At 46.2% G+C, this 25,192-nt stretch overlaps 1 protein-coding gene across 1 annotated transcript in view; it reads left to right on the top strand.

Moving 5' to 3' along the window:
* Positions 1 to 25,192, top strand: part of ESPL1 (extra spindle pole bodies like 1, separase) — a 600,179-nt gene that overhangs the window by 27,737 nt on the left and 547,250 nt on the right. The window contains exons 4-8 of the mRNA XM_086929411.1: positions 9,509 to 9,613; positions 10,595 to 10,715; positions 11,167 to 11,303; positions 11,785 to 11,978; positions 18,176 to 18,427. Coding sequence (XP_086785537.1) covers positions 9,509 to 9,613; positions 10,595 to 10,715; positions 11,167 to 11,303; positions 11,785 to 11,978; positions 18,176 to 18,427 — 809 coding nt within the window. The remainder of the gene's footprint in view (positions 1 to 9,508; positions 9,614 to 10,594; positions 10,716 to 11,166; positions 11,304 to 11,784; positions 11,979 to 18,175; positions 18,428 to 25,192) is intronic.

The raw sequence follows: 25,192 nt of genomic DNA, 5'->3' as shown, positions 1-25,192 counted from the left end.
ATTATTGTGTACTTGTATCAGTGATTGTATTAGAGAGTAAGTATGTGTTAGTATATGTTTGAATAGGTAAGGTGTTGTATGTATAACTGTATAGTTGAGAAAATGGAAGTGTGATTGATTCTTTGCATAACTGACTAGGTGTGTAAGTAACTCCATGGATGAGTGAAAGTGTGTGAGTGTCTGTATACACTTTGTGTATCCAAGTTTATATTGGAGTGTGAAGAGGTTCATCATATTATCAAATTAATGATGTCATCAGTGATGTCATCAGTGATGCCACTGACCATGTCATGAATGATGTAATATGTGACATCATCAGCAGTGGATTGCGGGTGAGCGAAATATAGTTAGTCCAACTAACTATATATGCGAATTTCAATGGTTTTGCATGAGTAAAATAAGGTTTTGTAAATGCTAATTCTTAACTATATATGGTCTCAAACCTAGGGGTTTTTTCAGTGAATTTCAATGTTTTTTTAATAGCCAATATCTATAGCTGTAATATAGATTCTTCTTTATAATGTATACTATATTTTCTATGTATGTAATACATTTTTTTATGTTTAATATTATTATTTTTTTTGCCCCAGTGCGCTCCCGGTGCGCGCACTGGGGAGTGCACCGGTAAGCGCAATTTCGTGGAGCGTCCCGGTGCGCGCTCCGGTGAGTGCCCCGTTAGCGCTATTGCCGCGATCGAAAACATTGTGACTCGTCGCGTAAGCGTGACTTATCGCGTAGCCGCGTGATGCGTCTTACGACGCGCTGTGTAAACGCACCCTGAAGCGCTGCGCGTAACTTAAGCGCGCCGGAGTGCGTAACGTAAGCGCATCGGGTCATGTGATTCGAAAATAACACTTCATTGGTTCTCATCATTTTTTTTCTCCAAATGATGAAAGCCCCCTCCTTTTTTCCTCATTCTAACTTTCTTCGTTGAGAGAGCAAGAGCTATTTTTGATCAGTGCAATGGCATCACTTGTAGCTGCAGCTGGTGCACCAACACCACCACCACCAAGAAAAGAAGGTCCACCACCACAGTTCCTTGGAGGAGGAGAAGAGGAGGAGGAGGAGGAACAGCCAAAGCGCTTCTTGCCTGAAGAACCACAGCAAAGGCACGTTAAAGTGCACTTTATTTGGCAATTCTTTTCATTCCCTGAAGACCAGAAAAAGGTGAACGCCCCCAAAGTAACCTGTCTAATTTGTGGTCCTCTCCAGGGGCAATCCAAAAATAAAATATTAATTTGGTAATTTTACCATGATCCGCCGCATGGAGAGGTGGCATCTCAATAACTTGGCCCAGGCTGAAGTACAGGAACTTCAGAACAACCCACCCCCTGTGGCCAGCACCTCCTCTACTGAAGCATCACTTTCTGGTCCTGAAGGACGCCAAATGGTGCCAAATATCCCTCAAAAATTTGGCACCATAAAAATAGTTTGCATTTTCTGTGGCAAAACGTTATGTTATGGTGAACTTAGTGTCAACTTAATAAATAATGCTGTGGACAACCACCACCAATGCAGCAAGAAAAGGAAGCAGTAATTCTTCTTTTTTTTTTTTTTTTGCTCCTGTTGAGCCATTTCCAATTCCCTGTTTTTTCTTTGTTCCCTTAAACACAAAAAAATATAAAATTGTTCAAAAATACAAAAAAAATGTTCAAAATAATAAAAAAATATAAAAGAACAAAGAATAAAAAAAGTTCTTTTCAGAACTACCTCCCATTTATAAAATATTGCTAAAAATGTTAAACTCTAGCATTCTTTTTTTCTCTTTTGTGCGCTCCCCGGTGCGCGTACCGGGCGCTCCCTCCGCGAAAATCGAAAAAAATAAAGAATTTTTTTTGTTTGCCCCGCCGGCCATTTTATAGCGCCCACATCAAACCTAGGGGGTCAGGGGGGGTCTACCCTGCCCCCTTATGGTCATTTCCCCCATTGTTTTGGCCACCTTGTGTCTCGATCCTACCGACACAAGATGGCGGCCGCTCCGGACTGTTTTGAATGTTTACAGACACCCGAGAGCCAATCAGCTTTCCGTGCGCAAGTCGTGTGGTGCGCTGGTTAGCGCCCCGGTGCGCGTACCGGGGCGCGCTTATAGATATATATATTTTTCTGAACCTAAATTACTCAAAATCCACTGGAGCACATATCTTGAGACATAGCAAAGGCACATCGGGCTACCAGTCCCTACAATTTTGCCAAGTTTGGTGGAAATCCATTCAGCCGTTCGGGTTAAAAGTGAGTTCGACCGCCCTATGGAAATTAACATGGGGAAAACACGTTTTGGGACCCCCTTTTATCTCGGACCCCGCTTGACTAATCCCCCCCAAACTTTCAGGGAAGGACCGGAGCTTGACTAGGCAAATTTGAGGAAATTTTCAGGCAGATTAGTCAACCGGCGCCAAAGTTATTCCAAATAGAATTTTGAGATTTTGCATTGAAAAAAATCCTAACTATAACTACCTACTGGCGACTGCCAGTAGGATATATATGTGCATGTGTGTATATGTATATGTGTATATATATATATATATATATATATATATATATATATATATATATATATATATGTGTATGTATATATATATGTGTATGTATGTGTATCCACAATCCTGCAGCACGGGAACTCGAACAGACACCAGCACAAAAGCAGGTACAGACCACAGCGAAGAGTGAAAAGATTAGTGCTTTATTCCAAAAACGGGCAGCAGCATGACTCGTTTCGTCCGGTAAAACCGGACTTGATCACATAATCTACCCAGAGACACAGGTGGTTTAAATACTCTATGCATTACGAATAGCTCCACCCGTTAACAGTCATAGACATTGAAAACCTACTTCATTCAATATTCGACCTAGTCTGCTTTCACTGAGTGCTGTCAAAAGATATATATTTTTTTTTAATTCTGACAACATAATTTCAGTAGAAAGAAAAAGTGAAATGTGCATTATAACAACATTTAACTTCAAAACAGTTATAGAGGGCAAGTGCCTTAAATCGGCAGAATGACAGTATGTTTAAGGTAATAAAATTCTACGGTGGTGGACACTTATTCTATGCCGTATTTAAAAAGACCACCCACAAAAAGTGAGTATGTTCTAGTAAATAAAACTAAATGTACCAATGCCCCCTCAGCAAAGCTGTAATCAGGTTCTTGCAGCCTAATAAGGCGTAGGAGCCAAAACAAAACTGTACTTGAAGCGTGTGCTCACTCCTTCAGGGCACTGTTATTGCAGGCAGTTAGGCGTCCAACTGAAAACAAGCCCAATTGGCTCGCGTAGGCTGCGATGTCGGATGAATGCCACCCGGCTCCTGCGTACGGGCGATGAGTGAAGCCCCAGCACCTGCGCTAGAAGCGCGCGGCTTAAACCGGCCGTTAACACACCACTAAGCGGCTCAGTAACTTCGCGCTACGAAGCGCGTTGCAACAGACTAGTTCCCGCAGTGCAGGTAATCGGAGCAGAGCTCCCGCAGGCGGCGCGGAGCGCGCTCCCTGAAAACCGCTGAAGAGCAGTCCAAACGAGGAAAAAAAACCTTTAAAATAGACACAAAAAAAACCCTCTAGTAATACACTGCATATACAATGCCATCAACACATTTTTTATGCGCAGCGCGCTCCATAATTTCTGGCCTAGAACCAAATAGAAGCGATGAGCAATATCTCAGAGGGTACTGATCTGGTGCTGTGAGCAGCAAAGAAAGAGGAGGAACGGACTATGCTCAGGACTATTATGGAGAGCATGGCATGGCAGATGCTAAGCATCATGGACAATGTAGTTTGTATCCATTTATATTCACTAAGTGTGTGTTTTCAATGGCTGCTGTGTTTTACAGTAAAGGAAGAGATAGCATAATCCGAAGCCTCCGGTCCTGTAATAGAATCCCAGGTATATGTGCTGTGATGCAAGCCTTCGTGGTTGATGAATCAAAGGTAATGTTATAATTAGAAGAATTGACAAGCTTTCACCAGGTGGGAAGATAGAGGGGCGAATAAATAATTAGAAAACTTAATCGGGGGAAGAGACAATAGCTGCTTGCCAACACTTTAGCTCAATATTACGAAAGTTGGCACATTCCCAGGATATTGTGAATGGGTTCAAAACTTACACCATCTTCTCAAAAGAAGATATGCGTCTAGTATTTAGAAGATGCATATTTTCCCCCAGTAAAAGTCTGGTTAATGACATCACGTATTTGAGCGGATAAAAAGACTATATTTGTAAAAAGTTAAGCAAAGATTAAATGGACTAAAATAACAAAGGAAATTGTCATTAAAAAAGCCACAAAAATGAGCATTTAAAAAAAATCTGTTATATAGAATGGCGAGATTAGTTCCAGCATTTTACACAAGTAATTAAGAATACTCTCAAAGCAGTTGCCATGAGCAGAGCCCACACAATTATTGGACAGAGGAGTAGTGCTCCGCAAGAATCCGAGACATTTTTGGAGGAAAGGCCCATGAATAAGATGAAAAAAAACCATTGTTGGACTTGGCCCTTTTCCATGGAAATATTTTGCTTTTCGCTCCCCTAAATTCTGGAAGTCCCCCCTTGTAATAAAATTGTATGGGCCCTGTGAGGTTAAAATGCCCTGGGTAATGTTGAAATCAATTCTAGGTGCAGGTGCCCTCTACCCTCCACATTGCTGCCACTGACCCCTGTTACTGCAGCGTGGTCTTGTTAAGGCGCATTCTAGTTGCCAGGAGCTGGCAGGGACCCCAAACATTGCCATTCCAGCCTGCCTTGCCTGCCTACAGTTAGAGTAGGGAAGCTCCTGGCACCTTCTAGAATAGGGGCGGAGCTTAGTTTTGCCTTAGAGGGTGGTCCCCTGACCTGGGCCTATATAAGGAAAGGGAGGGAAACTTTCCAGTCAGTTGGGGCATCACTTACCTGGGGAACCCACGCAGGAGATTTAGGCGGTAGGGCCTAGTCAGGGACTTATGCCACTGAGAGTGACAGGGCTTAGGTGCTGCCTCTTAAGTTGAGTGAGGTACCCTGAGCTAGCCCACTGATCTGGCCCGGCCTGAGGGGAACCCAGGGACCATCTACAATGACCTGCAGAGGAGCCCTGCCTGTAGCCCTCAACTCAACCCCACCTTCAAGAACTAAGAAACCAAGAAACTGCTATTTAAAAGGGCGCCAAAACCATCAAGCGCCAAAAAGACCTGCTAATTACCACAGGACTGCTGGGGAATCAACCAGGTACTGGACTGTGCTGCACCTGCGCCCCCTTTGTCCTGACCTGGGTCCCTGCGCTAACCTGCCACTGTTGTGTGGCCTGTCCTGCATCATCTGAACTGCCTAATTTACCTCAGCTGACAGAACTTTGTCTGTAAAGTGTTCCCCTGCTGGGCCGCGCTGGGCCCCCCTTAAAGCGCGATCTTTGCCCTAGCACTAGCCCTCTGAACTGTCTGCTGAGCGCTCTCCTTTACTAGCGCTATCACCGGAAGTGCCCTCCTGCCTGAAGCGCTACATCTGCCGAGCGCTATTCTCCCAAAGCGCCGCCCGACCTACCGCATGAGTGCGGGAGTCCTCTGAGCCGGCTTGCCCCCGCTGTGCCGCTGGTGTCACCATTGTCAGTCTCGGCAGCCCCCGGTACCACGCCGCCGCATCGCTGAGGGCTGACATCACCGCCGCAGCCCGTGGGCTCTCTGGGCCTTGTGCTTGATGTTGCGGCCCGGCGCTCTTTCTCGGTGGCGCCGGTGCCGTTTTCATTGCCCCCTCGGCGGCCCTCAGTGCCCAGAGAGGGCCGCCGTGACATCACCTCAGGCCGTGGTAGGCCCCGAAGCCTCAAACCAGCGTCACGTGACGGGGGCGTCAACGGAGACTCCGCCCCCGCTGTGCGCTCATTGGTCCTAGGCTGTGCCCCGCCTCTAGCTTTCCCGCGATTGGAGGGGAGGCAGTCACACCCCCGCGGGCCGCGCTGCTATTGGCGGCCGCAGGCGCGCATCCCCTCCGCCTCCAGTGATTGGATCTGAGGCCCGAGTAAGGCCGAGAGGGAGGCTGGGCCTGTTCTGCCTTCGCTGCTGCCCCGCTGTGTCCCCGTCCGGTCCCTAGGCCGGAAGAGCCGGGCCCAGAACCACTGCAGCACGGGGCATGTCGGAGGGGCTCACGGAGGAGGGAGAGCCCCCTCCTTCCCGGACAGCGCCGCCAGGGCTCCAAGAGGAGCCAGAGCCCTCCACCCCACCAGAAGCCTACGCAAGGGCCTGGGAGGGCTGAAGAAAGAGGTAATACCCCGGGTGGGCGGGCGGAAGGCCCAAGACAGCCCTCACCCTGGGGAGACTGTTGCTAGGGTCCCGTTGGCCCTAATTACCCACAGAAGGCCCCTGAGCTGGACATGGACTAAGCCCCTCAGGGACAGTTGGGCTTGAGTGAATTAGGTCCTTAGGCCCAAAGCTTATATAGATTTAAGGGAAGGTATCCCTGCTTGAGGAGAGCATTGAAATATTCCTATCTGTGCCAAGAGCTGATTATTCCCCTTGAAGGTAATGTTTCTCCCTGGTCATTAAACTGCTACTCCTACTGGGAGTGATTCGGGCAGTGTTTATTCCTGGGAAAGGGACCTGCTTTCTCCTGTTTATTAAGCCTACATAAACGGATGGTTAGCCCGGTTCGAGGAGAATGTTTATTTTGGGCTAAAGGAATGTTGCTTTACCTGATACCAAGGGTTATTACTGGGGAAGTGGTTACCCCTGCGCAAGGTGATTACTGAAGGGTTTACCTCAGATACTGAGCTGTTCACTCCAGCCTCAGGAAATGTTTATGCTCCCTTGATGAAATGTTTAATGGGTCATTACTATTAAATGAAATGTTTATTTCTGCCTTGAGGGAATGGTTTTGAAGTCCTGTTAAAATAGTGGCCTGATGCCCTGTCTATTTCAGCCCTATGGAAACGAGCGTTTACAGGTTATAGACCTCAAATTATAAAAGGTTCACTGCGGTGCTGCAGTGATGATGGAATGCTCCATGTGCTCTCCTAATTAAATGTATATGAGGAAATGTTGAATCCCTCTTCATGAGAGTAATGCCTGCTCATTCTGGTTAAAGGAAAGGTTTATTCTAGCATAATGAAATGTGGCCTGATCTCTAAAGAGTTTTACTCGCCTAATGTTATGCTCACCCTTGCTGGGTGCCTGGTCATTTAATGCCTAAGAAAACGTTGCACCTTTGCCCAGGAGGTGGTTCTTCCTAACTGTTAAATGTTTACTCCTGATACAGGGAAATAGTTATTCTAGCCTAAGGCAGCGGCTAAGGAAATGTTCTACATATAATGCAATGTTTTATCCTCATTTAATACCCTGCTTCTTCCTGCTAAAGAGTTATATGTAATGTTCACCCTTGCTTGGTGAGACGTTAATTGTGTTACCTACTGAACAGGTTACTTACCTGAAGACCTGTGGACACTTGATACAGGATTTGCTCATCCTTGCCTGATGAGCTGGTTGTCCATGCTAATCCTTTCATGAAATGTTCATTGTTAACTAATGAAATGCTAATTCTCTAATGGAATGTTATTGCAACATGTTAAATTGGATATTGAACTGCCCCCTTTTCTCCCCTCCTATGAAATGCTTTGAGTAATTGATACTGCGATTTTCCACTCCTGAACCGTAAACTTATATAAAAGTTATTTGATTTTTAATCAAACACACTGGAGTGGCGTCAGTCATTGCGTGCCTTTTATTGTCTCGGGTGTGTGCTGTGTAGTCATCTAACACCTAAGCTTTCGGGTGCCTACCTGCTCGTGCCAGGCTACCCCCTGGGAACTGGCGACCCCAGTTCCTACACCCATTAATTTACATATTGCAAAACGTGGGCATAAACATTTCAAGTAGCGTTCACTCTCATAGCAATCCTGACATTGTATAGGTACTACTTTAATCAACATTTACAATTAATGCATTGGAAAGCAGGTCGTCTGGAATGTTTCACAAGATGGTTATAACTTAACACATTTATGAAACCAAGAGCAGCTGAATTACTTGCAAAAGTAATGGGAAAACAAAAGAAAGTAACAAAGTGAAGAAACCAAACTCATCAGTCCGAGAACCACACCAAATCTTAAATAGCACGTACACACATTAAAGAGGGAGCTCTTGTAGTTAATTGGAAGGTCGAATTTTAGAAAATACCTTATCCAAGGGACATGTATGCTTCAGAAATCTACTTGCCCTGTAAAACAAATTGTCCCTTATGTTACCAGTCAGTAAGAAGTATAATAAGTGCACTCATTATTTCAGACCTCTGATTCCTCTCTGCGATTTCTGCCTGGTATCCTGTTTTATCAGGGTTTGAATTGTAGCAAGGCTCAGATTTTCACAGTTGATCGATAAATACCTGCTAGTTACATTTGTTACATTTAGTTGGTGATGTTTAATGATATTTGCCAACTCCTTTCCGCACTCCTAGGCTGTAAATGTCCTGACAACGAGGGCAGCAGAAAAAGATTTTCCGGAGTGGGGAAATGGGTTAAATGGAAAGTGAATTTGCAATCGCTTCGTAGCTATTTAAATGAGCAAATATACATTTATTGTCGCGTGAAAATGGATTTCACAAAACATTGCTGGGACTACAATTTCTTTAGACATGTGAAATGCCGAAAGTTGTAAATCTGAACTAGTGTCCGGATGTGTACTGCCAGGTGCAGTTTGGTCACGGTAGCATACCACAATATTTTTCCCAAGTCGTAACTTTTTTGGGGTTACATTTTATTTTGAAAGCTGTCTCCAATATTGGTTTCAGTCTTTTGTATGCGTTTGCATATTATAATGAAGTGTTCTAGGTCTAGGAGCATTAAAAGTAGCCTCAAAGTGTACATTTTGCAAACGCTTACATGTTTTTATACTGGAAGCAGTGTTAGTGATGCGGAGTTCCTTGTTCACCCTATTAAAGGCTTTGCATATATCAATAATATATATACAAGTTTAAACAATCTATACTTATGGATACTAATACAGCAGTAGTGGCAGATCATCAGATCAGTGCTACAAACCGGCAACCAAATGTTTGTGCAGCACTGGGTTTAGGCATACTTCTCCAGCGGGCAACAGGAATCTTGTCTTGATCCCAAAAAATAGGTATTGATCAGACAATGGCATCCCACTCTACTGCAACATGGATAAAAGTTTTACATAGATGCTGCAAGTTTGTCTCAAATGTTCTATGCCTTTGAGCTATATTAAAACAATAGATGAATACCGGAATAATGCTAACAATTGAGGATGACATGCAGCACTTGCTTAAAGTTAAACCACTAGTCTCATTGGTAAAGGTCAACCAATCTGAAACATGTAATGACTTCTCCAGGCCATAAAACAACCACCGGAAGACAGACTTTTCAAGTGGATAGTGCCTAGGATGTGAATATGCAAACAGGCTTAATCCTTGTAAAATTTACAAAGTAGCCACGCAGATTGTATATGAAATTGCGTAGCGAGAAGGTCAATTTAGTATTTGGCTGCCTAGTTTAGCCCCCTTGGCTATCCTGTATGCTTTCATATCTATATTTTTCTTTCAGGTTCCACCAGACGGCCAGAAACAACTGAGGAGCCTGAAGATGCAGGTCTACTCCTGCTGCCAGCTTTATACCACAGTTGTGTGTAACTACTTCCAGGATTTTCAGGTAGTAAATAAATTAACATCAGTTAAAGAACCATGTGAGTTCTATAGACCTCTCCCAGTGCTTCTTATTCTGAAAGCGGTTGCTCTTTCATTGGAGGCCACTTTTTCAATGATTTGTACCGCAATGGAATTGCTTTGCAGTCTAAAAACAATCTAACTTGTTTTGGGCTACTATACATAGTAATTAGTTGCATATATACTTGCCTCGATTACTGTAGCAAAACCTATACTCATGCTATAGCCTTCAGACAAATTCAGTTTCGAGCAGTCCTGTCAAAATATGATTTTTTGGAACCTCTTGGGTAAAAGAATAGTAAAACTGTTGTAGCTAGAGAGACCTGTGGTGACCTCAAAATTGTGTTTGATCAGTTATCTTTTTTTCCATTTTAAAATTCATAACTGTTACGGTCTATATAGTGAAATAGTTATTAATGCACACAGTGGAAATTAAAATAATGTGAACACCAGCTTCAGTGCTTTATTTCTCCCTCCCCCCACGTTGTTCTAAGTTTACGCAGCGTTTCTCTGCTAGTCGACCATGCTGCCACCCAGTCAGATCCTTAGATGGTCTAGGTCTTATAGGAAAGCCAAGTAGCGAAGTGGAGTACCTTTTCTGTATTTCAATGGACCGAATGTCTGTCTGGGACGTGTACAATGTAGTAGGCACAATTAGTGCGCCTCCCCCCCCCCCCCCCCCAACCCCCAGTTGCTCTCCATCGCTCAATCACTCCTATTATCTGGCTTACTTGTTAGCATCAGTGAACTTACATAAAATTTACTCCTGAGCGAGAGAACTGACCTGCTGGAGTTGCAAAGTTCCACAGTCTGCAGTTGAAATATCTGCAGCTGCCCCGCATTAATGACCATTTTCTGTGTAACTGGTGCTTAATCGGTGCTAAATATATTGTAGTAGAAGCTAATCTTTATCTGAGATCATATATTTTCAAGTATTTGACTCTGGGACAATGTTTTATGGTTGTAGGATGGAAAGCAAGCTACTCTGGGTGATCTTCTCAAGACTTGCGTGAATGTGGTCACCAGGATGCTGCAACAGATTGATGGCCTTTCTGAGCAAGATCAAGTGGAATATCTCAGTTACACCGGTCAGGACTTGAACACCTTTAACACTTTATCCCTGCGCCCTTTTCTTTACACAGCGAAGACCATGAGTTTTTTTTTTAACCATGCACTTGCCTGTTGTAAATATTTCTCATTGTTATATTTCCAGTGGAGCGAATTTGATTTCAAGCAGGGTTCCCGATTTAAAAAAAATATATATATATTGTAGTTTATTTCAATGTTTGGGAGTGACAAAGTTGTTGTGTGCAGGTTGATGTTCGGCCGTAAGTTAACATAAGAGATTGAGAGTTCTGGTTCTGATTATAGTTGGCTCATTTTTTTATTAGCTCTATTCCCTTCCTGCGGTTTCATCTCAGTCAGTCTATGAACTGCTTGGACTGTTTGTCTCTATTTCTACTGAAGATCTGGGCTTGATGATTGAAACCTGAACATCTAGGAAGAAAACCATTAGTAGGCGTTTCCTTTCCTTTGCAGGATCATGTGCTTTCAATCTGGCTTACCGTTTCTACAACCTGAAGATGTACAGAGAGTCCAGTGAAGTCATGGCTGCTCTCTGTGAGAAGTTGGGAAAAGGAGCGCCCTCTGGCAAGTCCGATCTGCCTGCTGAAAAGGTGATTGGCACAAGTCTGCCATCTTAAATAGTTTTTTTTTTCTTTTAAACTTTCTTTGAAAAGTGCTTAACATTAATTTGACATGTTGATTAGGTCTTCAGTTTGGCAGTCCATATTTGCAATACCGAAAGTTTTACATAGACTTTGAATACGTCTTTGTAGTTTTGACTGACACTAGGCATGGTTCATTTTCCGTAATTTAATTTTGCCATTGAAGTTAGTAGTCCTCAGTACTTTAAATTTAAAGAGGCATGGTATAAAGTGTTGCTTCTTTTTAGACCATTATAAATACTGCAAGTTAACCATCTGCCTTTTGGCTGCACAAATGACAACTGTAATCCATTCATGTCAAGGATTTGATGTATAAAGTGTTTTTAACCTTTGTACTTGAAAGGCTGTTTTTTCTTTTTTCCCCATCGGATGTGTACTGAGCCAAAGTGGAAAATAATGAGGTTTATATTGTCTTTACCTGTTTCTGCAGTTGCACAAGTTCTTCCGTCTGCAGGTGGAAAGCTGTAGGAAAGCGGCTGTTTTCAAACCAGCATTCCGCTCTGTAGCCCTCTGGCTGGTTGCTCTGAAAGGTGAAATTGTGGAGCAGATGGATGACCCCATCTCCCTTTGGGTCAGAGTGAAAATGGACGCAGTTAAAAGTGGCGATGAGGATATGCGACTCAAGTAAGGCTGAAGTGCATTTAAATGGTAGTAAATTTATATGAAGAGTACCTTGTTAGTCAGTGGATTGCAATGTCATCCTGGCACAATCCTAGAGCTTATTTATCCCTTTGGCAATTTAGAGCTGCTGATCTTCATACAAATCAAACTTCAACAAACTTTATTGTTTAGTTCTAGGTCTACAGATAAATCCTTTTTCGCAATGATATAGGTGTATTGTTGATTGTTGATCGTCAATTCACTTTGGTAGACTCTAGAATGCTCTCAGGAATAGGGTCATATTGATGGGGAGGTTCTAATACTCTACTAGAACCAAATGTTCTGATGGATACTTCTACCTGCAGATTTCTGACCTCTTGTATACATATCCAGGTGCTTGACTGATCTGGGAAACTTTCTCCATAGCTCTACATCAACAGTAGGGGGCTCTGCCTCAGTTCAACGCTTGAAGTGACGCCCCTTTGATATTATGACCTCATAATTCGCCCCAATGCTGTACGAGCGTCCATTCCCTTTTTTTCATTTGTCTAAAACACTGTTCAGGAGCCGATTTCTCCACAGAAAAATCTCTACCAGGTACCACAACCATGTCCCCTCCCAAGAGGTCAGGGTTTAAACTTTGTGCTGATGTATTTTACCTACTGCCACAATATCTGTGTGATGCCTGGGCTCTGACCACGACTACAAATCTTGGCATGACAGAGCATGCAACCAAAGGCCATTACAGAATAAAAAGCGGAGCTATGTATCTCCAGGGCGATACAGAGTATAGGCAGGCCTCCGACAGATGTGGCAGTTGGTAAATGACGACAGCTCAAAGTTTAAACCCTGACCTCTTGTGAGGGGACATGGTTTTGGTACCTGGTAGAGATTTTTCTGTGGAGGAGGTATGTTTGCAGTCGCCATCACTGTCTGAGTCAATATCCTCCTGCCAAACATATAAGCGGAGGAGGAGAAAGAGACATAGATGCACACATAATTAATGGATGTTCCACCACTTTGAAAGCGGAATTAGTGGAGGCGTCCCTGATCCAGGAACTGGTGCTAATGAAGGTCCCATGCTGCTGCTGCTTCCTTCGGGCCCTGTTCCACCCCAGCTGTATCTGAAATTTACAGTGCCTAAAGTTGATGTGGCACCTTATCTCATAGCCATGTTTGCAGTTTTCAGGTGTGCCATGCCCCCTCTGTAGTGCTTTCAGGTCACATGGGACATGTAGGGGTGCTAAATGGCCAGCAGTCCTCCTCTTCACACCATTCACTCCCTTTTTGCCGGAACAGACAGTGCTGTTGGCTCAGTCTACGGTACCCTAGGCCATGGCCATTACCCCTGTTCAGCTGAGGCATTTACTGCCTGTAGTGCTGCCATCGCAGGTTCCTGTCACACCCATTGTGCTGTTTGCACCGGTGCAGACTTCTGAGCCAGTTGCTTCAGTGACCCAGCCTCTGGCACTGACTCAGAAGTCCAGAAGTGAGGCACACCGTCAGCTAGAAGGGACTGTTCCATGTACGCCATATTCTTTGAGCTGTTTGACACCGATTCTGGTGAACAGGACCTTCAGGAACCTGTACTGGAATTTCAGGGACTTTTAGAGGCTAATGATATTGATACTTCCCCCTGAGTTGCAGTTTTTAGACACATCATAGTCCTTTCTCCCTGGAGTCACATAATAACACCATCATTCGAAATGAGTCTGACGTTCTTGAGTTGCCTTTGCCAACTGTCAAAACCAAGGCCAACTTCAGACAATGCTGCTATTCATGAGGCTTTCCTGACCCCATCCTGGCAATGTGGACTAAACCATCCTAGACCTGCCCCCGGTGATCCGATAAGAATGATGAGCATCCTTCACCAGACAGCCTAATGATTCAGGCTTCTTTTTCATCCTAGCTCACGCCTGAATAATTTTCCTTCTGCATTGGCTTGATAGGGAAGCTACAAATATTGAGGCTTGGGCTCAATTTTTTTTGCAGCTGGAGTCTGGACATGAAATGTCTGCTAGGAAACTATGTGCATGCCCTTTTGGACATGGCAGTTATGCTGGACCCTAATCTTCACCAGGAACTTGAATCCCATTTGCAAGACCTGATCAGTGATCAAGCAGCATCAGGCAGGTGATTCAGTCTGATCTACATATAGCAGATTTATTTACCCGGGAAGTAGAGACCACAGTCACTCTCAGGAGACATGCCTTGTCGCAAACCTCTTGTTTTCCTCTGGTTATGTAGTCCTCCTTGATCGACCTTACCTTTGAAGGTACCAAACTGTCCCGAAACGTTTTACTCCGCTTTGGAATACTTCAAAGTGAGTTCCCCCACAGCCGGCTCTCTTGGGGCCACATGTACATCGTTTTTTTTGTCGCCATTTGTGGCCGGAATTTTTTTTTTTTCTATGTAACAAACACATTTTGCGATTCGGTAACCTATTATCTGATAGTAAAATGGGTTTGTGATTCGTTATTAGGAAGGGGCATGTTAAGGGCATCCCTTCTTAATATCGACGCGCAGTGCTACGTACCAATGCTTTGCAACAGAAATGTTGTCTCAAAACTTCGCATTTTACCCCCTGCTTCAATTCAAGTAGCTGCTTACCCATTTGCAAACTGGAAGTGGTCCCCTGGGGACCCCTTCTTTAAGGGATACATGCAAAAACGTTTTTTAGGAGCGGACGTTATCCCATGGACTACTGCCTACTCTTCGAAACTGAAGCGTTTCAATTTTCTTTTTGATACACATTCAGTTTTCCTTTAAGGAAAATTGGCTGCATTAAAAACAAAAAGCAAAGTTGCTTTATTTAAAAGCAAACCCAGCAGGCCACCATCCCTGTTTTCAGTGATTCCCAATGGGTCGCAAATTGCGACCTACCTCATGAATATTAAGGTATTAAGGAATCGCTAAATGTGTCAAGAACACAGTACATAGTTGTTTGCGATTTCCTAATAGCGATTTGCAAAAATGCACTATTAGGAAATCATAAAATGAAACCTACGCACATGTGGCCATAGGTCTATATCCTCAAAGGAAGGAGTTTCAGGAGTTTTGTGTCTTTAGTAGAGGCCTCAATTTCTGCCAAGGACAGGCAGCCCTTGATCAGGGGCAATCTCAAAACCCCATTCTGCTGCAATACAATGCCCATGGAAAGAATGGAGGCAGTACGATGCCTCTGGCAGTCACTGCTTCCTCTTACTTACCAACCACCACAGGGAAGCCATTCTAGTTCTCCCTTATCAGGCAATTTGAGGCAGATGGGAGGCCTGGTGTCTGTTTTCCAGAGGCCTGGAAGGCCATAAATTCAGTTCAGGGGGGGGTCATGCAGATTGTGGAAATGGGGGTGTCATGCAGATTGTGGAAATGCCCTGCCCTAACAGCAGTCTCCTCAATGGATTTCCACTCCCCTTTCAGACCTTTTGCAGTAACGCCTACTACTGCAGCGAGAGGTAGCAGCCTTACTTTAGAAGGAAGCTCATAAGTTGGTGCTCGAGCAGGAGATTAGACAAGGATTCTACTCAATGTACTTCTTCTAAAGGAGGATGGTAGTGTTCTATAAAGCCTTGGACCTCAGGGTCTTGAAATTCTAATAAGTTCAGGATGCTGTCCCTTGCTCATGTTCCTTTGCGCTTGAGGCTGGATTGTCTCAATGGACTTACAGAATGCTTATTGCCATATACTCATCCTGAAGGTCCACAGTAAGTATCTGCGGAGTGTTCTCCGTGCTGATGGTAGTGGTGGGAGCCTGCCTTAGTAGGTCAGAGATTCCTGCTTTTCCTATCTAGACCACTGGCTTCTCAAGGAGAGAACTCTGGAGATGACACCTACAGCCAACTGCATCCTTGCTGCACGACCTGGGCTTTTAGATCAATATGCCCAAATCTCACCTAGAGCCTAATCACTTCTGTATATTGGGTCAGTACTGGATACCAATTTGGACTGAGCATTTCCTCGTGCGCTCAGGATACAGTACATTGGTGTGTTGCTCCAGCGCTTCTAGGAAGGTACACTATCAGTCCTGTGTGTCCTTAGCCTACTTGGTCTGCTAGCTTCATGCATAGTCTGGTCGCAAATTCCCCTTGGAATATTAGGGCTCTCCAGTATGCCTCCAAAGGCAGTGGTTCCAGCACAAGATCAACCTTGTAGACATTGTGGTCTTTAGGGACACTTTTTCAAGAGCACTGTTCTTAAAATCCCCTCTAGCTATGGTGATCAATTCATCCATTCTAGGTGGGGGCTTTGCTAGGGGGAGCTGCAGATCAGAGTGCTCTGGTCCCAAGAACAGCAGACTGCATTTTTCCTGCATCAGTCTGCTCGAACTGAGTGCAATTCACCTAGCGCATCAGTCATCCTTCCCTTTGCGGCCAGCCGGTACATATCTTGGCAGGCAGAAGGACCACAATGTTGTATGCCAAGAAGCAGGGGGCTGCAGGATCCCAGTCTGTGAGAAGCTTGAGGCTCTGGTCCTGTGTGTACAAGTACTAAATGCGGTTGGTGATTAATCATTTGGCTGGCTCGCTGGACACCAGAGTCGATGACCTGAGTCAGCATCTTTTTGCTAACCAAGAGTGGGATCTCCACCTGCAAGCGGTGAAGATCTTCTTCGATCAATGGGCTGTGTGCTACGTGGATCTTTGTCACTCATTCCAATTCAGATTGCTCAAGATTCTGTGCCTTCAAGCAGCCAATGCAAGGAGCTTTGGGTAGTTTAATTCGAAGCGGAAAAAGCAGTTCAGTAAAACCCATTAGCTAAGCGGATTATTTTAGGTATTAAAATCTGCTATGTCATGGCCCAAAAAGAACCACTGGAGGGCATTACAGCACCATCTACGACGGCCAAGCCTTAAACATCTGCTGAGGCTATGTGAGTCCCTGTAAATTACCTTTGCTGAGTGGCCTTTTGGTTATCCCTAAACACCCTTACCAAGCATCACAGGCTGTATTTAGAAATTAGGAAGCATGGGTATTTCAGCAGATCTGTGCTATCTGACTTTCTGGTATAACCATCCATCAAAACTCTCTATTCTCTATTGCTTGGCAACCTATTCAATTTGTGAGGAGTCTGCAGGTGGGTGTACCCATCCCTAAAATGTTGCTTACCTTCAGTAACTATGTTCCTCAAGGATACTCATCTACTTGCAGGAATCTCACATCTCTCTCCCACCTCCCCATTTGTTAGATGGTTATATGCCATCATAATATGGTTTCAAGTTTGTTCTTGAGCTACATATCTTACCAGATGTCCTTCTCATCTTACTGCTTTGGCGGTGTGGGAACAAATGGATCAGAAACTGATGTCACTCCGACAACAGGGGCGCTTAATGGTTTCAGCGATATCACAGGGATGCCGCTAGTGTCAAGGTAGAGCTATGGAGAAAAGTTGTCTGACGCCTAGAGGAGTGTTCAAGAGTTGAGGAATCTGGAATGTCTGGTGGATGCTCTCTACCTGCAAAGGTAAATAGTATTTTATTTTTTTAATATCTTTAAACAAGGCCTCGTGTCTAGATCATCCTTGGGCAGAACATTAAAGTCTTGGGTTTGCTTTCTTGCATCCAATTATTATGTAGCCTTGCATAGTTAACTTTCTGAACTAGTTCCATCAGTACATTAGAGGAGTGGGAGCTCTATTAAGTCAGAGGATGCATATAAGACTAATCCATAGCCTTCTAGTATTAAGGGATCGCTGACACATCTTGGAACTGAACTGCACTTTGTACCTCATGCTCTGTATGTAGGTCCTAGATATTAATGAATTTGGAGTCGTTTTTTAGAAATTGACTGTTCTCTTAACAGCCTTTTATATTCACTGTGCATCTGTCAGCCTTTAGCAGTTAACCAAATTAATCCCCTGGTTGAAGCATGTGTTAGAGAAGGTTAGTTGATATAAGTACTTCTGAGCCATTGAGAGGTCTGCCCATGTAGACCCAACCAAGGAGCAGGTTAGTCATTCCTAAGGGAGCTTATTCAGAGACATTGGTTTGCACTTTACTGTTGAAAGGAGTTGTATGGGCGCACAAGAGCCATGACTGTAATTGTCGTGCCATTGGCTGGTGAATGAGCGTTATTTAGTTTCCTAAATTATGGATGTTTAAATAATAGAGTAAAATTGAATTAAGTCACCAGTCCAGGATCTTGTTTGTGTTTTTAATCTGAACAATAATTGGCATCTCGATTAATGGGAGGATAGTTACTCAAAAAATGTACTTTTCATGTAGGACCATAAAGGACTGTGTAGCTGATTCGGGAGTGGAGCAATTCGGGCCCAGAATGCTGTTCCTGCTGCTTTCTCAGGAGCTGAGAGCATACAAGGCGGTGCATGCAGACACTGGACAGGAGCGCTACAATGTGATCTGTGATTTACTGGAGATTTGCTCAGAGGAGAGCACGTTTGTTCATGAGCGGGCAGTCAACCTGGTGGAACTGGCACAGGTCCTTTGCTATCATGATTACACAGGACAGACAGACTGGTAAGTGACTTGGTTCACAGAACTGAGCTTGGAGAGACAGTGGTGGGAAGGAGTAGTTTCTTACTTGTAACTCCAGTTCTGTAGTAGGGTTATCTCTGTTATAGTCATAATCTAGTGAATAGTCCCGCCCATGTGCTTGGACCCCGGAGCAATCAAAAATAATCTCTTAAGCTGTCTTCTTTGCAGTCCTTCATAGACACTTAAGAGAAAATCAAGACAAATAATACAGCCTAACACTTCCAAGGCTACAAAGGCCACCACTTCATCTAAACTGTGAAAAGGATAGCCAACAATGTCAGATTTTACAAATTTTTACCAAGTTTCCCTCCTAGCGAACTCCCCTTCACCAAAATTCTTGAAATGATGGAGAGGAAGGGTTGGACAGACAAGCCCCCATAGGCTGCCATTATGTGTTTGGAAAAGGGATACCGTGCCTTTAAGGAACTCTCCAGAGACCCTCGGTATCCCAGGATGCACGGCCAAAATCCTTTTACTTTCAGTTCTTTTTGAAGGCCTGTAGCATACATTACAGTACCATTTTCTCGACCGGGGAGGAGGGCGGGCGCTTATGACTATAACAGATACCCCTACTACAGAACTGGAGTTACAGGTTAGAAACTACTCCTTCTGTAGTAGGGGATCTCTGTGTATAGTCATAATCTAGTGAATAGAATGGCAAGCCCAGCCCAAAAACCAACCCGGCGATGGAGAAAGAACAGATAACACCTCTATTGTGCAAACAGATTTCTCAATGAAGCCTGCCCAACCTGAGCATCTGCTCTAGCATCCGAGTCCAGGCAGTAATGCTTAGCAAAGGTATGGACCGACTTCCAAGTGGCAGCCCTGCAGATCTCTGCAATGGGAACATTACGAAGCAAAGCTGTTGTAGCTGCTTTGCCTCTGGTAGAATGAGCCTTAGGCTTACCCCCTAAGGTGTTATTAGCCTTCTGATAACATAACTGGATACAAGACACAATCCATCTAGAAATGGACTGTTTCAAGGTGGCAAGATCAGTCCTGACCGACCCATAATTGACAAACAATTGGTCTGACCTACGAATGTCCTTGGTCTTATCCAAGTAGAATTTCAACACCCTTTTGACATCCAGGGAATGAAGAGACCTTTCTGCTGGAGTGGAAGGATTTTGGAAAAACGTAGGTAAAGTTATAGTCTGACATGGAAATCAGAAATCACCTTTGGAAGGAACTTGGGGTGAGTACGCATCACAACCTTAGCAGCATGAAATACAGTAGAAGGTTCTTGGCAACACAATGCCTGAATTTCACTCACCCTGCGGGCCGATGTAATGGCCACAAGGAAGGTCGCCTTCCATGACAAGTGCTGCCGAGAAGCCTTATGGATAGGTTGAAAGGGCTCCTTCATCAACCTGGACAGCACCACATTCAGCTCCCATGATGGCGAAGGACGTCGAACAGGAGGAAACACTTTCTTCAATCCTTCCCAAAAATCTTTAATCACAGGGATCTGGAAGAAGGATGTCTGAAGGTCATTTCCTATACGCAGTCAATGCTGCGAGGTGAAATTTAATAGAATGAAAATTAAGGCCAGACTGAGCCAAATGCAAAAGGTGTGGAAGAATGACATCTTCCTTGCAGGTTGTCTGATCAATAGTTCTTGGAAGTGCACCAGATGCAGAACTATTTCCACTTGTAGGCATAGGAAGTCCTAGTGGAAGGTCTCTTTGCCTCCTTAAGTATAGTCCTGCAATAGTCAGGAAGATTCAGGTGTCCATATTGCACTATCTCAGGAGCCATGCCGCCAAACTCAACGATAAGAGGTTGGGGTGCACCATCTGCCCCCGAACTTCGTGAGAAGGTCCGGCCGACACGGCAGCCGCATGTGGGGTAGGAGAGACTGGTGAAGCAGGTCCGTGAACCACCACTGTCGGGGCCACTCCGGAACAATGAGGATCATCCATGCTCTGGACTGAGACCGCTTGAACACTGCCGGAATCAGGGGAATGGGTGGAAAAGCGTACAGAAAGCTGTTCGACTAGCTGATCCATCGTGCGTTCCCCAGAGTCCCTGGTTGGTAATACCTGGAGGCGAAGTCTCGGCATTTTCTGTGTTCGGCGGTGGCGAACAGATCTATGTCCAGAGTGCCCCATCTGTCGAAGATGTCTCCTAGCACTTCGTCATTTAGAACCCACTCGTGGTTTTCTTGCACCAGCCTGCTGAGTGCGTCCACCTGAGCATTCTGCACACCTGGCAGATGCGTAGCCATTATAGTCAGTCCTCTGGCTAGCAGCCAGTGCCAGATCGCCTGCGCTTCTTGCGACAGTGTGCGCGATCTCGAGCCCCCCTGCTTGTTGAGGTAAATCATTGTGGTCGTATTGTCTGTCTGTACAAGCAAGGAGTTGGTCTGGAAGGACGGATGAAAGGCCTTCAGTGCCAAGTGAACAGCTGAGTTGCACGAAATTGATGTGATACGTGGATTCCGCCAGGGACCACGTTCCCTGGATCTGTAGATGGCCTGAATGCGCTCCCCAGCCGTGGAGAGAAGTATCTGTGACAATAGTCTGAATGGGAATGTCCTTGTGGAATGGAACCCCTTTGAGGAGGTTCCCTGCTGAGCACCACCATCTCGGGGACTGTTGAGCGTGAAGGGACAGCTAGATCCTGTCGTCCCAGCTCCCCCGCTTCTGGTCCCACTGATCCTCCAGATATTTCCTGCAGCTTCCTCATATGGAGGCGTGCGTGTGGCGTGAGGAAGATGCAAGTGGCCATCGACCCCAGTAGAGAAGACACAGTCCTCATTGTCGTAGATGGAACAGCTATGAGAGCCTGAGCCTACCGAAGGATCGATAAGCGTCGCTCCTCCAAAGGAGATACGCTTGCTGAAAGAGTATCGATGGAGGCTCCCAAGTACTGTAGGCACTGGACAGGAGTCGGAACAGACTTGGACATGTTTATGTGCAACCCCAGCTGGTTCAACAGAACGGCCGTCCTGTTGAAGTGCAATTGCGCTTCCTGGAGGCTTTGATCAACCAGTCGTCCAGTTACGGGTAGACAAACACCTGGTTCTTTCTCAGGTGAGCCGCCACCACTGCCATGTACTTTGAAAAGGTCCTGGGCGCAGACTTCAGTCCGAACGGTAGTACGGTGTACTGATAGTGATTGGTGACGACCTGAAATCGCAGGAACCTCCAATGTTACCTTGCAATGGGCACATGGAAGTAGGCATCTTGCAGTACTATTGCGCAAAGCCAGTCTCCTCTTTGCAGCTGAGGATAAATCTGGTGTAGAGACAGCATGCAAAACTTCTCCCTGCGAATCAATTCGTTTCCTTGTCGCAAATCCAGAATGGGCGTGAACTCGTTCTTGTCCTTCTTGCGCACCAGGAAGAACCGAGAGTACAGACAATTTCCCCTTCAGACAAAGGCACGCCTTCTATCGCCCTTTTTCTTAACAGGGTATCTGCCTCCGCTTGGATCTCGCGCAGCTGGAACTGTGAGCAAACCGGTGGAATCGCTGGAGGAGTGCTGACGAAACGAAGACTGTATACATTGCAAACAATATTCAGCACCCACTTGTCCGGAGAAATTTTTCTCCACTCTGCCAAGTAATTCTGTATGCTTCCCCCTACCGGAGTGGGTAACGTAAGAGGGGAAAGTAACACCTCAGGGCTTAGACCCTGACGGGCCCTTGTTCGCAGAGGAGGACTGCTGTCTGCCTCTGCCCCTCTGGCGCTTCTGGAATGGCTGCCGCTGGTACTGCTGCTGTAGTTGCTGTTGACCAGTTTGACGACCCTGCCCTCGTCTTTGAGAACCATACCGCCTCTGGAACGGACGGAAGGACTTCTTCTGCTCTTTTGGTTTCTCCAAACCAACGGCTTTAAGTGTCTCTACCTCTGCCTTCATGCGGGCCATCTCCTCGTCCTCATGTGACCCAACGAGAGTTGAGCCAGAGAATGGTAAATTAGCAACTCTGTTGCGCCTCCGGTTTGAGAGATGTAAGGCGCAAGCAGGAATGTAGTCCTAAATTGATGCCATGGCAGTAACCATGAGCCGCAGAATCGATTACCTGATTGGAGACCATCATACCCTCATTCAAAATGTCCTGGAAGTCTTCTCTCCTATCCCTCGGGAGAAGCTCCAGGAATTGCTGCAGGGACTCCCACAAGGAGCGGTAGTAGCGACCCAAGAGCACAGAGGCTTTCATGGAGGTGGCCGCCGTCCCGCAGACTTTCGGTCCAGCTGAGTCCATCTGACGGCTTTCCTTATCCGGAGGCATTGTAGAAGACTGGGCAGTAGTATGCTGCTTCTTGGCCGCAGTTACGATAACAGAATCCGGTACCGGATCCAATCTCAGGAACGCCGGATCGGAATCTGGTGGCCGGTACTTTTTCTGCAGCCGGGACGGAGCTGATTTCAGAGGCCGGAGTCAGAAAAAGCTCCATAGCCGGTTCCTCCAGTCCTGGCACCAAGGGCAACAAGGGGCGAGACAAATGCTGCTTGTGTAAGGTTTCAAATTTCACCGCTGTAGAAGGTGTGGGTATTGTCAAAGTGATCCCCAACTTCGCTTCCCCTCTCCATAGCACCTCCTGAAATGTTACAATGTCATCCACCGGTGACACCCTCGTATGGGGGGAATCTGACAAGGTGGGAGAATATCTCTGGCCACAGTCCGTATGACGGGACCGTGACCTGTCCCTCCGGTGACGATGACAGGACTGCGTCGAAGACCAATGGTCACTCCGTGAACTAGGTCTCCCTCTGGACCGTGATCTAGACCTCCTAGGCCTCAGGGCGATCCACTGGCCTTACAGGAGGCGGGAACTGCGGAGGCAGAACCGGAGTCCCAGTCTGTGGAGGCCTCGTAGGCGGTGAGGGAAGGTGCGGCAGAGATGGAGGAGACCACTGTGGAGGCAGAGGAGGAGGATGCAAGGGAGGCAATGGTGGAGGCATAGGCGTCCTGGGCCTAGAAGGTGAATAGGTATTAGAATATTCGGATTCCGAAAGACCTCACCACTCTCCTCTTCTTCTGCGTAGGTCTTGACGAGGATGCTCTCGGGGCAGGCCTCTTTTCAGCCGAGCGCCGGCGCCGCTGCTACCGGGGACTCATAGATGCAGAAGATAGGCTGACTACTGAGACAGAGGACACCGTCCTGGCCCTTGAACGCTTCCTCAACGTCGACTTTTCCTTCCTCGAAGTGGACCTTTTCGCCTTTCTGCTTCTCGACGTCGATCGTCTAGACGACGATTAACTCCTCTACGTCGCCTCTCCTCGAAGTCTACTTGTCTTTCCTTGACGTCGAGTCGATCTCGACGGCGGTGTCGTCTTGACGGCGAGTGCCAGTGCCTTCTGGACTCACCTAAACGTCGATGTGTCGACGCCGGTGAAGTCTTTGACGTCTACCTCGTCCGAGGTCTCTACGTCCTTCCCCTCGTCATCGAACCTATACGAGGCTTCAACCCAGAGGCCTGGGTCGACTGGGAGCAGATAGTGGTCATGCCTCTCGACGTCGAAGCCATAGACGTCGACCAGGACCGGTGCCTTTTCTTGACTGGGGAGCCGCCCAGAGGCCGAAGCACGGGCAGAGGACTTAGATTGAGTCACTCCATGCACAGACCCACCTGGTTCCTGATGTCTCCTCTGCTCTAGGTCTTGGAGACAAATCTTCTCCCTGTCACGCAGGGTCCTCCTGGAGAAAGATTAACAAATCTCACAGGCTTCGGGGACATGGGAGGAAGGGAGACCGAGTATACATACTCTGTGGGGGTCAGATTTAGCCTTCTTCCTGGCACACTCAGGACACCTGTAGAATAAAGCTGGCATATACGACCGAAAGAGTGGGCAAAACTGGCTAACAAACACAGCAAGAGGAAGACCCCAGACGTCGAGTGAAACACTCAAACACTTGAAGTGTCAAAAATTGAAGAAAAACCTAAAAAGGGAGAGCTCAATGCTCCCGCGTCCTGCTAGCAGGAGCCGGAAAAAAGAACTGAAAGAACAAGCATTGGAAATGCAATAGGTCTCGCACCATTAGAGTTAGTGCTTTTAGAATTGTTTATGGTTTTTTTTTGTAAATGTTTAGCATTTTTGTTTCCTGTAGCCAATGCTAAAGAATTACAAAAAAAAAGCCATAAACATTTCTTAAAGCTCTAACTGAAATGGTCTGAGACCTATTGCACTGTTTAAGGGTGAGTGAGGGTGAGGGTGAGGGGTTGAGGGTGAGTGAGGGGTTGAGGGTGAGGGTGAGTGAGGGTGAGGGGTTGAGGGTGAGGGGTTGAGGGTGAGTGAGGGTGAGGGTGAGGGTGAGTGAGGGTGAGGGGTTGAGGGTGAGGGGTTGAGGGTGAGGTGTTGAGGGTGAGTGAGGGTGAGTGAGGTGGTGAGGGTGAGTTAGGGTGAGTGAGGTGGTGAGGGTGAGGGTGAGTTAGGGTGAGGGGTTGAGGGTGAGTGAGTAGTTGAGGCTGAGTGAGGGTGAGTGAGAGTGAGGGTGAGTGTGAGGGGTTGAGGGTGAGTGAGGTTGAGGGCGAAGGGTTGAGGGTGTGAGGGTGAGGGTGAGGGGGTGAGGGTGAGGGGGTGAGGGGGTGAGGGGGTGGGGGTGAGGGTGAGGGGGTGAGGGTTAGGGGGTGATTGTTAGGGGGTGTGAGCGTTAGGGGGTGTGCGGGTTAGGGGGTGTGCGGGTTAGGGGGTGTGAGGGTGAGTGAGTGAGGGGGTGTGAGGCTTCGGGTGTGTGACGTTGCGTGAGTGTGTGTGTGTGAGGGTGAGTGAGGGTGTGAGAGGTGTTGTTATGCAGAG

Source organism: Lissotriton vulgaris, chromosome 1_1 (assembly GCF_964263255.1).
Source record: "Lissotriton vulgaris chromosome 1_1, aLisVul1.2, whole genome shotgun sequence".
In the NCBI taxonomy this organism is placed as follows: Eukaryota; Metazoa; Chordata; class Amphibia; order Caudata; family Salamandridae; genus Lissotriton; species Lissotriton vulgaris.
This window is presented reverse-complemented; position numbering and strand designations above follow the sequence as displayed.